Source organism: Perna viridis, chromosome 15 (genome assembly GCF_037379345.1).
Source record: "Perna viridis isolate PV_CMFRI_1.1 ecotype Kerala chromosome 15, ASM3737934v1, whole genome shotgun sequence".
Taxonomy (NCBI): domain Eukaryota; kingdom Metazoa; phylum Mollusca; class Bivalvia; order Mytilida; family Mytilidae; genus Perna; species Perna viridis.
In genome coordinates, this window is record NC_142459.1 from 2337081 (window position 1) to 2355666 (window position 18586).

Consider the following 18586-nt stretch of genomic DNA (forward strand, 5'->3'; position numbering starts at 1 on the left):
TTTTACTAAAGTCTTTCAAGCTTTCATTTGAAACAGAATAAAATCAGTCCAAGTTACTTCGATGCTTACATGAGATTGTTGTAAAATGGTGAATACAAACGTTCCACTGATTTTTAAGAGTTGTGTCCCTCACCCTAGGTCTACCTCCTTAATTAAATAATTGGTTGAACTTGTTCACCTGACACTTCAAATATATTTTCTGAATGCCTAGTAAAAATATGATAAATGGACACTGTTATTTATACTTTAGGCGCTTTAAGTAGTACTCCATCTAAGAATCATGCGAATTCTGTACTAGGTGGTACATCCCAAAAAAGGCTAAACAGTTGTATTTCTGTTATTAAGACTTGAATGTCCAAACAATTCTTGAAATTGAGTAATCCTTCTTTTGTTTTAGAACAGCTAGTATGTTTACTTTATTATTCTTTGAAAACGTGAAAAATGAGATATCTAAGCTTTGAATCGGAGATTCTTCTTTGATTCCTTTTCGTGATATTTGTTTTATTTCCTGTTATTGCGTGTATCGCAGGATATTAAAATACCGATTTCCAATCTTATCGAATACTCCGTTTTTAATTTTCCCTTTCATTTTAGATTGATTATGAAAGGTAAAAATGGAATTGAATACATACAAAATACACCAAAACGTATTAAGGGATGACAGTCCAAATATTCGGTCGACGCAAGGGATTAACAGGACATCCATTTCATTTTAAGGAGGTAGACCTAGGGTAAGGGACACAACTCTTTACAATCGTTGGAACGGTTGTATTCAGCATTTTACATCAATCTTATGTAAGCATCTAATCGACTTGGACTCATTTTATTCTGCTTCAAACGAAAGCTTTAGAGGCTTTTGTGAAATTGAGTATGATGCAAAAATATCACTGATTTTATGAGTTATGTCCTTACCCTAGGTCTACCTCCTTAATAGAGGGACTATAATCAAATTGGAAACTAAACGGCAGGACAAAGATGTATGGAAAAAAGTTCCAGGATGAACTATTTGGTAAAATTAAAAAGATTGGACGCCAGTGGTAGGAAAGAAAAAAAACTGGTATGAAAAAAAATCTACGAAAGTCTCGATTAAGAAATAAAATATCAGGTCAGATGTCTTACTGAAAAAAGTCCAGGACAGAATATTTGATATTAGACCTCCCGACCTTTTTTTCCTTTCCCCTAAAAATTAAAGGGTTGCTCCCGAAAAAAAGACGGGCGAGTATATGACTCATAAATTTCTGAATTTTCATTCGACCAAAACAATATATTGCTTAAAATGTTTGTTTGTTTGTTGGGGTTTAACGTCCGAGCAGCAATATTTCAGCTATATTCAGACATGAAATTGATGATAAAATGAACATGAAATGATGAAATGAAAAAGGGGTGGGACACAAGGACAATGGGGTCTTCAAATTTTGATTGCAACTGGAAATGGGGAGAGGTGGGTAGGGTCGGGCAATTTAGCCTCCTGTGGCGGAGCCCTATGGTTCCTACTCCGGGAGAATACCACAGTAGGGTTCTTTAACGTGCGAGGAACGTGGCATCTTTTCCAACACGGTGCACCACTGTGGTTTGCGGTCAGGTTTTCCGTATTATAGCCTGACAACCCCAGCATGTAACACGCCAGGGGTACCCCATTCCACCACCTGGGGCACACATCCCAGTTGCTCGGTGGGCAGAGCGCCTTAGCCCCCGGCTAGGGTTCTAAGCACTCTTTACTCGCCTTTAACGACAAGCTTAGCGCTGCTGCAGGCCTATTCCTTTAACACCCGGACCTGCAAGGGGCTGTTTAAAATGTAAAATGAAAATAAAATCGGTCAGTTAAGTTTATGTACGATTTTACGGATCAGTTTGAGGGATTGATGGCTGATCTGAAACTGATCGATGACTGATCAAAATAACAGGTGCATGGATCGGTTCAGGTACGGTAAACTTGCTACTTTTTCATTCGTCATACTGATTCTCAATTATTGTTGCAATTGATCTAACTATATTGTATTATTATATCATCTACTAACAAAAGCTTCAGATTCATCGATACATCATTTGAATGATATAAACTTCCCACAAGCAACCGAAATTTCCAATTATTTCAATCTGACAACTAAATAATACTTCTTTTTATATGATTTTGTTTATTTCGTTCTGTCCCGAGGAAAAAATCTAGGACTAATATGTATTCTGCGATATTTTCGATTTATTATTATTATTTTTACTTATAATATGTTTATCAGGCGTACAATTAATCAAACGTGTATCAAACGTTCTTTCTATCTATTTTTCTATCGCTATTACTTACACATTCCAAAAATCAAATTCTACAAGACAAACTTATGTTCGTGTGTTATTATATCAATATTATAATTCACAGAAAATCTACAGGTTAAAAAATTAAAGTAGATTATTGGTTTGTTTGGAAAGATTGTTGTTGAAACGCCAGCCCCTTGGGTCATATTATGGTCTTTTTCTATCGTTATTAAGTACATTTGTTCAAGATCACGTCATATGAAATATGTGCATGTCTTGAAACAATAAAAAACAATACCTCTAGAAGAAACGAGTAAAAACCGAAAAAAAAAAACAACACTGGGGACATCAAAATGACAACACACAAAGGAAAAATAGCACTAAAAAAATAATTAAAAATATCCATACAAAAAACGAACAACACAAACCCGTAAAGTTTAGTGAAGCTCAGTTTGTTCGATAGTTGGATCGGGTCCTGCTTCTTGTATAGTATCCGCCAAAGTCGTTGAATGTGTGTTGTAACATCTAATCATATTGAAGCCACATAAATGTTTGTGGTATCATTAATTAATTACATCAAGTAAAGAAGCAAGAGGCTCTCGAGAGCCTGAATCGCTCACCTGGTTTAACACTTCAAATGGTTGAATTCATGAAAAACTTTAATTTACACAGTTGATATTTGTCATGATACTGAACATTTTAACATTATCATTCTACTTATGTTAACTGAATAAACATTCTAATACTGCAAAAATCATTAAAAATTGCAACCAACATTTTTTTCCCAAATTTGCACAAATCATCAGTCTTAACATTCTTTTACATATAATCATATTTAAAATTGACATCATCTCGATTATCTGTGACGATAGATCACTTTGAATCAAAGAACCTAAGATGTTTCAGATTTTCTCTTTCTGTTTCGGTTTTTGAGATATAAACGATAATATATGGTGATACCCCTATGTTCTATTTTAATTAACAGTGTCCAATACAATGTTGGGAGTACGCAGGCCATAGCTGATTTTCACTAAGTTTTTTGTTTAAATTCCATTATTGAATTATCGATTTTGATGTTCCGTTTATAAATGGGAGGGTAAGTGTTTCATTTAACGCAAATTCAATTCAAAATCAATAAAATTGTACCAAGACAAGTAGAAGTAACTAAAGAACAAATGAAATTTTTTTGTTTCTAAAAATAAATTATTATATTACTCTTAATTTAAACCTTAATGTATTGACGAAAATAATGAATCTTACTATTTATTATACTAATTAAATTTTACTTTCACTCAACCAGTGAGTATAAGTTCTGAGGAGAAGTGAGCAAAAAGATTATCCCTTCTTAGAAAATCGATAAGAAAACGAGTAGGTGGTATATATGAATCACCTTGTTCGTCATTCCGTCCGTCCAAATATCGTCAAAATTATCTGGACTCAGAATGGATTGATTGATATCAAGTTTGATGTAGCGCTGAATATTGTTTAAACATACTTTGTAAGCGAGTTTGGTTGCCGCCCAACATCAACTGCCTGTGTTGTGTGGGATTTAATGGTTTGAAAGAGAAAGAAATTTTTTTCCAATAGGCTTTAAGTGTCGTCTGGACTGGTTTCAAAAATGGCTTTATATAGATAAGGTATAGTATGTCAGCGACTTCAGTTCAATGCCAATATCAACATCCGGTTTAGTTTGACGTTACATCGTCATTAAAACATTAACCAGAATACATCCAAACACTAATGAATATTTTAGGAAGTCACTTAACACTGGGCAATAAACTGGGTGAATCAGTAGGGGAAGCGTCCTTTGCTTTCTTCTAGAAACACCCCAAAAAATCCCTAATTTAATAATTGGAACGTCTTGTGTTTTCTCTGACAGCATTTAATTCACATGAATTCCATAGACGAAATATAAACAAAAGGCTCTAAAGAGCCCAAATCGCTCTCTTGACTCGATTAGCCAGATTCTATTTTTTAAAGCGGCCATTTTTCTTGGATAAAAATTCTTAATGCAATTCTTGTCATGGAGAGCATATCTTCCCAGTCAGAATTTAGCTAAACCTGAAGGTTTTGGAGATATAACCTGACGGTTTAAGAGATATATGCGAAAAACTAAAATAATCCTACGAGGAAGAATGACCCTGCCAGCGAAAGCTATATTTTAATATAGTCTAGCTGGCCGAGTGGTCTAGGGCGCTGGACTTAGTGCAGGCGGTGTTGCCATAGATGTCACAGCGGTACGAGTTCGAGTCCCGCGGAGGGAACAACCAAAAATTTGCTTCGCAAGTTTGACAGTTCTAACATCGTTGGGAATTGTTCAGACCCTTCTATAAGTTTACGTTATCTTCCCTGTATCAATTTGATCCGATGGAGCAGTGTACTGAATAGAGTCGTCACATTCTGAGACGTTTGTATATATATATATATATATAGAAGGGTCTGAAAATATATATATATATATATATATATGTTAATTTTAATCAAATCGTAGAAATAACTGACAAATAAAGAATACTTAAATCGAGTAAATCCACTAAAAAACAAAAACAAAAAATAAAACCAAACAGAAAAAAACACAAAAAAACAACACAAAACAAAAGCTTATATTAATCATTGTATCTGTTTGCGCTGGTAAGAGTTTTATTCTTTATGATTCACTTGAGTCTAATTCCTTTTGTGTGATATTCTACAATAAAGGCGATTATATCAGAATCACTCTACATTTTCACGGATAGTTTTGCATATCTTGTAATGTACGGGCGTTAATAAAATATCTGTCAACAATATCAAAGGGAAAATGCACAGATTACCGATAAATGACAATTTATGATTCATACAAAGCAAATCATTACGCAGTACCCTCCATGGAGTGTACATATGATTTATTTAAGTAATAAACTAAACTGTTTGGCTAACTGTCGCTGTAATTGTTAAATCTTATTAAAAGGAGTTCAGTAATTTTCGAAACACAGTTATACATTAAACTCAAACTTTGATCAATCACGACCTTATCCTCATTACCATAGATACCACGATGATGCATACATATAATGTATTCAATGATTGCATCAACTTAAATGTTTGGCTATTTGAAATAAATTAATTCAGTAATTTTTGAAACCACAATTCACATTGAACACTAACTTTCATCAATCAAAATCTTATCCAAAAGCAATACATTACCCCATTTATCAGTACGTCAACATTTAATTAAGACTTAATGATTATGGCCAGTTATTGACAGATAGCATGATCAAAAGGAATGATTCGCCATATGTAAACGAGTCAATTGACTTTTAAAGCCAGTGGCTTTTAATCATCCATTACTAGTATTCCAATAAATCTGCTTAGACCATTTATACATGATTACAGTATCACATGTAAAGTGGTACTTGGTAGCTTTGTTAAGTGTAGTTTTTGAAAAGTGTTTTTTTTTTCGGTACTTTCCAGTTCTGTTTTACGTAGCAATTGTCAAGTGTCAGTTATGCTTCGGGTAGTTACTACCAAGTGGATAATTGTTTTTGGTACTCGGCAGTTTAGTGTACTTGCTTTCAGCTTGTATCATGATTCATATCAGTGTTGATTTGAGTAGTCGTTTTCGATTGATTACTTGTTTTCTGTAGTGATCAGATATATTTTGTATAACACTATTTTATAGCTTTTGAATGGTATAAACTTTCAATTTCCACCATACACCTGGCCCCTTTCCTTTCCCTTTTATATATTACACAATCCTCATTTATCATAGAATCATCATACCATTTTTTATGTATTAACAATAAAAATGATTATTCAATCTTCAGCATTCAAACTGTTATTTTAAATTAAGTTTAATACATTTTTGTATAAATCAATGCTTTATGTTTTTTTATTAAAATTCAGTCAAACACTGTCCTATGAGAAAGCAGAATCAGTATCACATAAAGCAAGCAGTCACTGCACGCAGATTAACTTTACATAGAATGCTCTACATAGGAAAACTTTTGAACACATGTTAGGGTGAGTAAGTCTCGTCACGTGATTCCGTGGTTTACATGAAGGTCCTTATATACCATTCAAATGCATTAAAAGTTGTCATTTACAGAGCTTTGAGTTCTATTACAAAAACATCTTCTTGTGTAAAAATACAGATAAAAAAGACGAATCTCTGTTTTTTAATGATAAAAATGTTAAGAAAAGCATAAAAATGACATGGCATTTTAGTACAGCGTTCGGATATCCCGGAAGTAAACAATATAATTCAAATCGGTCTCCGGAAATATCAGTACGTTCTACATCAGAAATTCCGGTAAGGCACATGAGAGTAGAACGAGATTTACAAACACTATCGCAAGGTTTGACTGTTCCTTTGATTAAAATATACTATAAACAGAACAAAAAAAAACTGTCAAAAACGGTTAAGTCTCTTAAGTGAACCTGGATTATCCGAACACGTGTCAAAACCAAACAATATTTAGCCAAAACTGGTGCGGTGAAGACTGGTTTTACTGTATGATATTAAAGGACTTCTATTATAGATTTTTCTTATCGTGTAATTGAAGTAACAAAATAATTTTAATAATTTTAATTAACGTAATGGCCATATACAGATTCAAATAATAAAGAAGTCCATATATGTCATCAATAATTAAGCAGAACGTATTTCGTTACAAAAGAATGCTTATATTTTACTTTTAGTACAAACCACTTTAAAAGCGATAAATCATGTTTATTATTTGAAACGAATAAAAATGGTTTGCTATATGGATGCTCTGTTTTAACGATGTTTAAATAATTACTGAAGTATCGCTACAGTTGCATTTAGACCATTGATGTTATTGGGACAAAGAGATAATAAGACGAAAGTAAAAATTAAATAAACCTTTAAGGTAATCCAATTGATGCAACATACATTTTGAATTAAGAAAAACTAAGAAAAAACAACTCCTGTTTTAAAGAAATGCGGCAATTCCATCGTATTTCCTATACATACGTGTAATGGCCACAGGATCTGATTAATGTCAGCACGTTCAGTGGGGATGTATGATTCTGTGGTCGAATGTCGACGTGGTAGCTGTACAATTTATTTGATAGAATGTTGAAAATGGCAGTGAAAGACAAAAAAATGGCGTAGGTAATAAATGGTAGAACCTTTGTTTTGGCCGTCCGAATACTTAAGAAATAATTTGAGGAGGGAGGGAGATTCGTATTCATTTGAACATGGGTACGTGATTTATATTCATTTTTTAACACTGAGCTACATCGAGGTGGGTGTTAAATGACAATATAAATGCCAAACCCATGTTAAAATGAATACAAATCTACCCCCTCCACGAATTATTTCTTGAGTATTGGGACGGCCATGTGCAAAGGATTTTTTTTCTTTTCTAATATGACAAATACGGTAATTTTTGTGACAAAAATTTTCCTAGGCGTAGCCAAAACAACGGCTGTTCCGTTAAATCTCCCCCGTGCGTGTGAAAGTTGGATTACATTTGTATATTTATGTCATTGAAGGTGCTAAAGGTGGGGTTGTACCGACATATACTGTTTGACGATATGAATATCAGAAAGTGTGTTTTCTTTTAATTTTTTCATGTGAAGAATATCCTCACATTAAGTATTTTAAAATCTGCTGTCTAGAATGACCAATATTCCCATGTCACGACCTTTTCTCATTAAAAAATGTCATTGTCTTAAGGAATTCCACTTGTATACACTTAAAGCATATTATTATCTTGTAATGTTTGAGTGATTTTTACTTTTTACGTCTTTGACTGGTACTATAGCAGCTCAAGATAAGAATGTTCTTGAGATCATTCGACCAGACCCGTTCTTGTACTTTTCCAACATACAGAGTCAGATTATCTATTTTAGCATTCTAACATTATCTGTGATATTTGATAGGAGAAGCAGTCTCGATACAGAAGGTAAAATAACCCGGCCCTTACCCACCTCTCTAAATTCAGAGTGCCGACTTCATTATTTTTGTGTCCCATCCCATTTTTCATTTTATCATCATTTCTTGTTTATTTTATGTTCATCGCTCGGATATAGCTAAAATATTGCGTTAAACGCCATAAGTAGGGAGAAGATTCGCTATTACTTTTGTGGAAAAAGTACAGAAGTAGTTTTTGTATATTTATTACACCGAAGCAAAATTTCAAACAGGAATCAATACAAAGATCGAGTTGAGTTGACATATCCAATGCAAGTAAATCTATAGACAAAACAAAGTCTGAATTTTAATGATTTAAAACGTTTGTTTGTTTATCTTTAACCTTTTCCTTGTTTGAAAGTGTCACCTTTAAATAGTTTTATGAGATCTATAGAATAAGAAAACATTCTAATTTAAAGCCCTTTTTGCACTTATTATTATAAAGATAGCAGTGATAAGTCGAATGTTTATTATTTATAAAAAAAAATAATCGATTGTGAAGTAAATTTGGTAATTTTCTCCCACCATAACTTAACAACATAATAATATCGATTTGCTGATCACAAAATTCAATATTTATGTTGAAAATAGTAATAAAAGTATGACAAAAATCATTTGGTTATCTTAAATGACCGAAATATTGCCACTCGTGCTAAGAATCCATTAATAATTAACTTAGTGCGCAGAACAAGGTCAGCACACTCGTTTAACATCGGCTTTCTTCGGCGCTCGTGATCATATTCTAATTATTCACTCTTTCCGATTGATTATCCTACAAATATACTTATTAGCATATTAAGCAAGTACTTTAATCTCATTACTTTGTTACACATCAATGAACACGCATTGATACAATATTTTTTTTTATCTTTGTCATAATCGTAATTTCATTTTTTTCTATAATAATTAGGTCATAGCTGAAAAGAGGCAATGAGTGCATTTACATACTTCATTAACAGACAGATTCAATTTTATTGTCACCTCATGATGTACTTGATTAAAATTTTGCATGTTTCTTAGAAAGACAGGTACATTTAGTAGGTCGAATGTCAACACAAAGGCGCTGATTAGGTTATTGATTTATTATGTAAGAAACTTGCTTCATTTAATAATGGTTGTGAAATTAAAATCTCCTCATGCCTTTCCTTTATATTCCTAATAAAAAATAAATTCATGTAAAACCGAATGGGAAAATTCTAAGGTGATTAATTACAGTGTGATGTAATATTTCTGGCTCATTACATATATCAAAGTTCTTTCTATCATCATGGTTTTTCCTACCTCCCGTGAGAAAGCCATGGAAAACCATAATTTTGTTTATACTTGTTGTTAATGTTGCTGACAAAGATAAAAAAAAAAATGAAAGTATTCATTGATAACCTAGTCCGACAAAGTTACTGCAGAGGGTCCATAGAAGAATATTTAACTACAAACTAACATGGTTTTATAAAAAATTAATATTTGTGAAGTGGGTCAAATTAAACGTAAATAAGCATAATGAATAAGTGAACAATAACCACATTTAAAAGGTTAAAAAAGGAACTAAAATTAAATAAATAAAGGTAAAAATATTGAAAAATTTTAGCCCAAGTTATCGGCCTTACTTGCGGCCTTCGTTATGGGCAAAAAGTATTGAAAGGAAAAACTGGTTTTAGATGGTCACAATTAATGACAGATTTGGTGAAGCTGGTGAAACGAATCCGACGACGTATCTCTTCTACTGTACTTAAGTTGCGCTGCTAATTATTTTTTGATCAAATTAACCAATGCAAAACAAATAAAGAACAACATCACATTTAAAAAAATAGAAAACTCATGAACAAAATTATACATATATAAATTAATAATACAGAAATTTAGTATAAATTTAAATAATGCAATATCAGGGAAGTTATCATGAACAAAAACTTGTTTTAATGACGAGAAATTATTATACAGACAGCAGGGATTGAACGAATGTTCCCTTGAAAAACAATAGGATAATTAAATGGAAAGAGTGAATAACCAAAATATTATCACGAGTGCCGAAGAACGCCTAGATTTAACGAGTGTGCGGAACTTGCTCCACGCACGAGTTAAATCCTCAAGTGTTCTTGGCACGAGTGATAATATTTTGGTTATTCACAATAACCAATTGATTATCCTATTTATTATATAGATTTTCTTCGTAATTTAGGATATTTTCAATAAAAATTGGAATATTCTGTGATTGGCAGATTGATATCAAAGTTGTGACATTTTGGTGGGAGAAAGCGCGAGAGTGAAATTACTGAATTTATGTCACAGTGTGAAGTATCGAAATTTATTACGTTGGATAAAACACCGCTATCTATATGATAAATTTCGATAATTCAAATCTGAAATAAATTCTGTAACTACAATTTGGACATTCTCTCACAAAAACGTAAAAACATGAGTATCAATCCACCGATCACACAATGTTAATGTAACTTAAAAAAGAGCAATCATTATGAAAATCAATTGGCTACCGTGAATAACAAAAGAACAAGCCAAGACGCTTGAAATTTAACTCGTTGTCGGAACACGCGTTTAATCTGGGTAATTTTCGGCACTTTTTATTCATTCTTTCCAATTGAACCCCGTGCAGGTCCGGGTGTCAAAAGAATAGGCTTGCAGCAGCGCTAAGCTTGTCGTAAAAGGCGACTAAATAGTGCTCAGAAACCTAACCGGGGGTTAGGCGCTCTGCCCACAGAGCAACTGAGATGTGTGCCCCAGGTGGTGGAATGGGGTACCCCTGGCATGTTACATGCTGGGGTTGTCAGGCTATAATACGGAAAACCTGACCGCAAACCATAGTGGTGCACCGTGTTGGGAAAGATACCACGTTCCTCGCACGTTAAAGAACCCTGCTGTGGTATTCGATAGGAGTAGGAACCTTTGCGCTCCGCCACAGGAGGCTAAATTGCCCGACCTTACCCATCCCCCTTTTTCCAGTGGCAATCAAAATTTGTCGACCCTATTATCCTTGTGACCCATCCTTTTTCTTCATTTCATGTTCATTTTATCATCCATTTCATGTTCATTGTCTGAATATAGCTGAAATATTGCTGCTCGGACGTTAAACCCCAACAAACAAACTTTCCAATTGATAATCCTGTTAATATTGTAAGATTTGGTTCTTTTGTTGTTTTCATTTTTTCACGTGGAAAGCTATATTTATATATGTTACGGATAAAATGCATTGATTTTTTAATCCAGCTTTGAAATTAATCCATTAAACATGGGCTTTCATATCCAAGCACCCAAAAGTTCTGTCGTATTAGCTTTGGCTTATATTCACAAGCCCCGTTCAGGTCCGGTTGTCAAAAGAATAGGCTTGCAGCAGCGCTTGTCGTAAAAGGCGACTCAGTAGTGCTCAGGAAACAAGCCGGGGGCTAGGCGCTCTGCCCACAGAGCAACTTGGATGTGTGCTCCAGGTTGTGGAATGGGGTACCCCTGGCGTGTTAAATGCTGGGGTTTCAGGCTATAATACGGAAAAACTGACCGCAAACCATAATGGTGCACCGTGTTGGGAAAGATGCCGCGTTCCTCGCACGTTAAAGAACCCGGTTGTGGTATTCGATAGGAGTAGGAATCTTTGAGCTCCGCCACAGGAGACTAAATTGCCCGACCTTACCCATCCCCCTTCTTCTAGTGGCAATCAAAATTAGTCGACCCTATTATTCTTGTGTCCCACCCCTTGTTTCATTTCATCATCATTCATGTTCATTTTCTCATTCATTTCATGTTCATCGCATGAATATAGCTGAAATATTGCTGCTCGTGCGTTAAACCCCAACAATCAATCAATCATATATTCCCAAATATTATTTTGCTTTCCCATAAATCGTTTTTCATACACACTGCAATCTAAAATATTACAGACGAAAAAAGACAAATACAACTCAGAACATAATCCGAGGAGAAAATAGACAAATACAACTCAGAATATAATCCGAGAATATCGACAAGACAAAGAAAATAGACAAATACAACTCAGAACATAATCCAAGGCTATCGACAAGATGAAGAAAACAGACAAATACAACTCAGAACATAATCTGAGATATCGACAAGACAAACAAAATAGACAAATACAACTCAGAACATAATCCGAGGATATCGACAAGACGATGAAAATAGACAAATACAACTCAGAACATAATCTGATATATCGACAAGACAAACAAAATAGACAAATACAACTCAGAACATAATCCGAGGATATCGACAAGACGAAGAAAATAGACAAATACAACTCAGATGATAATCCGAGGATATCGACAAGACGACGAAAAAAGACAAATACAACTCAGAAACATAATCCGAGGGGAAAAAAGACAAATACAACCCAGAACATAATCCGAGGATATCGACAAGACGATGAAAATAGACAAATACAACACAGAAAATGACAAAATAAAACATAAAGAAACATAAACAAATGAGGAACTAGACTCGAACTAGTGGAATACAAAACTACATAATAACACAGTACCGTATAGCGGGACATTTTCGTGAGGCTTTAATTTGCGCTATATTCGTTCTTGACAACACGAAAATAAAACCTCTCCAAATATAATTCCAGATATTAAGATATGATTTTTATATCATTTATACAGAAGTCGCCAAACATAAAATTAAATATTCATAGAGCAAATCGCCAAAATTTGAACCCGCGAAAATGATCGCTATACGTTATTACAATTTTCGATATGCTGAACACGTGTTTCAACTAGTAATTCTCATCAGCAGCATTAAAACCATAAAATTCGTTTAAAAATAAACACTATGTACGCCTTTACTCTCTGTATATATATTCAATACACAATAATGCAATAACGTATTAGACAGTTGCAAAACATTACATAATCGTAATAACATTATTCACGAATAAACATTGTAATAGAATGTCTTTTACCTTCGATTTTACTAACTTTATAATATAATATTTCATAAGAAAATTACAAACGACGGTGCCATAATTGGTCAATTCCTAACTAATGGAATTTACACAGTAGACTGCCATATATAATTATATCATGTACGAAAATTTGTCATCTGGTAATAATGTTGATGGAATGATTAATTGCGATCAATACCACATTTAGATAATGGCTGGATTACTACCCAACAGCTTTACCTCATGTTGTGTAGTAGGTATTATTACAAATACAAATGCACAAATGCTTCAGGCAAATAACAGAACAAAAAAAATGTCGAATAAAAATGATCCATAGATATACAACAAATCAAACATATTATCATTAAAATCTCAAAGCCCATAATATCGGTACAATACTTGCCGATTAACAATACTGACGGTAATATGCATATTTCAAGCTTAAAACCGCATTTAGGATTGGAAATTCACTTGAAACACGGCGTTCTGCTTTTAACAAGTTGCATAAGCGTGCAATGTTTGATGTTACCTTTCGAATTAGCAGACATTTTTCGATTGCTCCGATGTTTTGTTTCAATTTTTTTTTCATTTGTAGGGCCATTTTACAGCAGTTGAAAGACAGTTTTGCGTTGTGTTTGCCCCGTGCAGGTCCGGGTGTTAAAAGAATAGGCCTGCAGCAGCGCTAAGCTTGTCGTAAAAGGCGACTAAATAGTGCTCAGAACCCTAGCCGGAGGCTAGGGCGCTTTGCCCACAGAGCTACTGGGATGTGTGCCCCAAGTGGTTGAATGGGGTACCCCTGGCGTGTTACATGCTGGGGTTGTCAGGCTATATTACGGAAAACCTGACCGCAAACCATAGTGGTGCACCGTGTTGGGAAAGATGCCACGTTTCTCGCACGTTAAAGAACCCTACTGTGGTATTCTCCCGGAGTAGGAACCATAAGGCTCCGCCACAGGAGGCTAAATTGCCCGACCCTACCCACCTCTCCCTATTTCCAGTTGCAATCAAAATTTGTCGACCCCATTGTCCTTGAGTCCCATCCCTTTTTAATTTCATCATCATTTCATGTTCATTTTATCATCAATTTCATGTTCATCGTCTGAATATAGCTGTAATGTTGCTGCTCGGACGTTAAACCCCAACAAACAAACAAAGCTAGAAAACCACTACCATTTTATTGGCACGCAGTACTTTACAACTTTTAGCGATTTTCAAAAAAGACTTTAAGCAGAAGAAACAAATGTTAGCATTTAACACCAATCATAATTAGATTTACATCATTTATACGGGGGTTGAGTGTTTTTACACTCTATGCTATAGGACTTCCCAGCTGCACAATTACAAGTTTATATAATAGAGTAATCAAGGAATCCAAATTTTTAGCGGAAATCAAAAGAATGTAACCCAGAAACAAAGACCAGACATACATGAAAAACAGTCAAATATAACAAAGGACATACAGCAACTAAAATCATACATACAAAGTAACAACGTAAACTCGGACTCCACTAAAAACTAGATAGAATGATAATAAGTGAATAATCATTCATTCTGTCTGGAGATAATTCACATTGAAAATCCACAGGTTTTTACTGTAATTTAGTGTCTTATACAGATTTATTTCCTTTAATTTTGAATTTTACTTTTTTATGCTATTTTCTGTTTACTTAAGCAAAGACTTTAGTCAAAATATCAAAATTAAAAATATATAGGCTTTCCAACCATGTATCACATCTTGCATGATTCTTTGCTAGAATGCCTGCATTATCAAAAAAAAAAAAATATTTTCTTAGATCACATTTTTGTCGTTTTGCACTTACTACAAATGTGTTTAGATCACAACCTACAAGAATACCCAATATGAGATTCTCACGATCAAATCTTCAATCCATTTACATTGCCATCTCTAATCTATAAATTAGACAATGATTCCATTCAAGGTCTGTTAAATGTATCATTTATACAATTAACAATAACTGATCGTGGACTTAATAGATTTGCAGGTGTAATGGAAGACGTACAGACATCTGATTCTTCACTATATAAACAGGATAATGGATAAAAATAATCATTCAACTTTTGTTATACAATGACAGTGTATATAACTTTGAAGGGAATCGATTAGGAATTCCTCAGAGACATCTTAATAACAAGAGCCGGTTGGTACAAGAAGTGAAATCTTAAGTTCATTATGTAATATTAAGTTGACTAAGAGATTGAAGGTGTCGTCAAAAACTGCATTAATCATCAGGAGTTAATCGACAGATCACTGATGGTTCAAAAGGTCAACATATCTAAATCTAAATAAACAGTTTTATTATTTTACTGCAATACTGCCAACGGATTTTTTGCAGATTCTGTATATAATCGCGGATTTAAATTTTAGCGGCTTCGTAAAATGATAAGCGTTTCCAAGTGTTGATTTATTCTCCTATATGTTCACCACGAAATAAGCGAATGTTAGCGAAATTAATTCGTTTACAGTATTATAGGGTTAATCAATTTACGAACAATAAAAGAATCTTAAATCTAAATTGTCAAGCAGAGAAGAGAAACTTGTACAGTTTTGTTTATTAAATGGATTACATACTTTAATTGGTAAACTGGTTTTTTTTCAGTATTGGCCCAAAACCGTTGTTCATGTGGTGTTAGAAGGTGGATGGATAAGAACTTGTCATTAAATAAATATGCCATTTACATGCTATCGTTTAAAATAAGCAAAAACATCATTGTATGCAACTGAAATTTAAGTGTCAACTTCCTTTGAACTACAACGACTCGTACATTTGGATTGTTAAGTTCAAATTCGTTTTATGAATATTGTTTTACTCCGACGGTTTACACAGAAAGACGGATACTTATGAAGTGAAGACAAAACTAAGATAGTAAACCAAATACCAACCAAAGGAAAATTTTCGTAGTAATATGACTTCCGTTATTGTAATAAGATCGGTAAGGTATATTTCTCATAAAAGATTATTCTATCACAATATTAAGAACGGAAGCTAATGTCTATTTGTGCGATACTATGATTTGGAAAACTGTAGAGAAAAAAGGGGCGGTGCGAAAATATTTTCGGCCACATGTGGAAGATAAAAACCTACCTTTTGAATAAGGATCGCCTTTGTTCCTCCTATCGCTCGTTTGGTGTCTTCCTTGAAATCCGGGACATGAACTTTCAATGATCCATTTGATTTGAAATTATTATGTTCACAATTATTATTTACGTTTTCTGTTTTCCCTATTTTAGGTCTTGCTGACGAATCTATCATTTTGTTCATTGAGAGATTCCCACTTTGACCTATCCGTTCATTGCCTTTACCGCTTCGTTTCGGTGAAAATTTCCCACTTTGACCTATCCGTTCACCGCCTTTACCGCTACGTTTGAATGCATCTACAGCACTTCGTACAGCTAAATTTGGTTCACTCCTTTGTACTTGAATTCTTCTTTCATTTTCTGTGTTATCTTTACTCTCAGTAGAGATTTGATTATCACTTAGCATTGTTTTGTTTATTTGTCTATTCATTGAATACGATTCTTCTTCTTCTGCCGTTAGGTACACATCAAATCCGCTAAATGACGTCATCGGCGTATTGTATAACGTGGAGTCGAGAGTAGTCGCTAACGACAACGTCTCTGTTTGTGATCGAATAAGATGCTGAAAGTTGTCGCAAGTTGAGTTCCGTTTGCTCGCCTTACTGTCGCTCATTTCGTCGGCAATCAGATGGTTTATTTCATTTTGGCGTTGCTCCATCTGTTCCCGTTGATCTGAAACGGTTGATGCATTCCCGTGTTCTTCCATAATTTTGTTATTTTAATATTGTTGAATTATTTTTCGAATAAACGACTGGAGTGACCTTTTGACACCGTAATACCGTGTTTATCGTTACAACATCGCAGTATGTGGAACTCTCCCGTTATTAAACTGTTGGAATTTATTAGAATAAATATGGATATAGAATTTCCAATACTAATCTGAAAAAGCGAAAATGAACTTCCGTTCAGCAGCTTATTTATTCTCATAAAATACGCTCCACTTGAAATGTTCTTATTTAAGTTTTCAGCTATTGAAAAAAAAACACGTTATTTTATCAATTTTAGAAAAGTTTAAAATAACACAAAAAAAATTCGATTTCCGACAGTAAAGTTTAAATGGCTTCAAATATTACACTTTCTCCTGAAATACCGATCTGTGACGGATTAAAACTGTCATGGATTGGAATTTCTGTAATACGAATATTGATCTTTATATGCTTAAATGCATCATCATTAGAAAAAAAGAGCCTTCAGCTGAAGGTGTTCAAATTCATTAATAAACTATTCACAAACTATACGAATAGTCCAATATTCGAGATTTGTGCATGTTATATTTATAATTTGTCGACAAAAATAATTTCAAAGAATATAATGCATGTAAACAAAATACGACTTCAAATATTGACAATTTCATAATTATTGTTATGATACCTATTTGTATACATTTCGATTGATCACTCACTTTCGATTTCACCAGCGAATTATAGATCATGTATTATCCGGAATAAAAGCTGTATCAATCAACGATTTTTTACTCTCTTACTCTCATCAAAAAAGGCATCTATTCTCAAGAAATACTAACGAAGATATCGTTAAGCATCTATAAACGAAGTTGATATTTCCACCATTATAAAAATAGAAATGTAGTCATTTGACTGTCTATTCAAGTTAATAAAACATTGTTTTGATCATTTTAAATGTCTGTTTCTAATCCACGTTGGCTTTTATATCGACTTTTCCATTGGAATCCTGAAAAATTAAAACAAGTCTAATTAGTTTTTAAAGAGTCTGATGAATAAATGAAAATAGATTACACTAGAATATTGATTAAGTAAGCATTAGATCAAATCGTCTTCAATTGACAAGATTTAAAACGATATATTTATACAGTGAGGCCTAAACTGAACCCTGGAGAGACTGGATTACTGTGTTTGACTTTTTTTATCATATTTTGATTCGTTTATGATTTTAACAAAAAATAATTGTCTTTACCGGACGTCATTTAACAAGAGGGTCGGTTTGGACAGGTATCTTTTAATAATCGTATACGGCGTATTTATATTAAATGTAAGTTTGTGTAAGAATCAGGCAAATTGGGAAAAAATGAGAAATAAGCATGTCAAAATCCCATTTATCTGACAATATAATGTCTTTAATTGAAAATACCATTATTTGATCCCTCCATCACTAGATTTGCTAAAAAGTTTTCAGTAGAATATTAGAAAAAATAAGATTATAATTTGACAGAGTAATCTGCCCTTGAATTCCTTTGCATTTCAATGAAATTGTAACTCAATTTTCCAAAATGATATTGAACATGTTGTCTTTTTTATCCTTGCTATGATGATACATACAGTTTTATGAATTCTTGTTCATACAATTTCCTTCCTATCAGACTTTCAAAATGGTGGTTTGTGTCATACCATATTTCACCTACTGCCTGATTCTTACAGAGACTGACGCCTAATAGAAGATATGAAGT

The 18586-nt window shown here is 33.6% G+C and overlaps 1 protein-coding gene across 2 annotated transcripts in view; it reads right to left on the reverse strand.

The window, feature by feature from the left end:
• LOC148596497 (voltage-gated inwardly rectifying potassium channel KCNH7-like) overlaps positions 1 to 17732 on the reverse strand; it is a 125780-nt gene extending 108048 nt beyond the window's left edge. Inside the window, exons 1-2 of one of the 2 annotated variants that reach the window (XM_088563797.1) lie at positions 17567 to 17732; positions 16172 to 17043 (exon numbers count right to left, since the gene is read on the reverse strand). In XM_088563797.1, the coding sequence (XP_088419923.1) occupies positions 16172 to 16870 (699 nt within the window). In that variant the 5' untranslated portion in view covers positions 16871 to 17043; positions 17567 to 17732. Of the gene's footprint in view, positions 1 to 16171; positions 17193 to 17566 lie in introns of those variants that run through there. The other variant, XM_088563798.1, reaches the window with a different exon arrangement.
• Between the last annotated feature and the right edge of the window lie 854 nt (positions 17733 to 18586).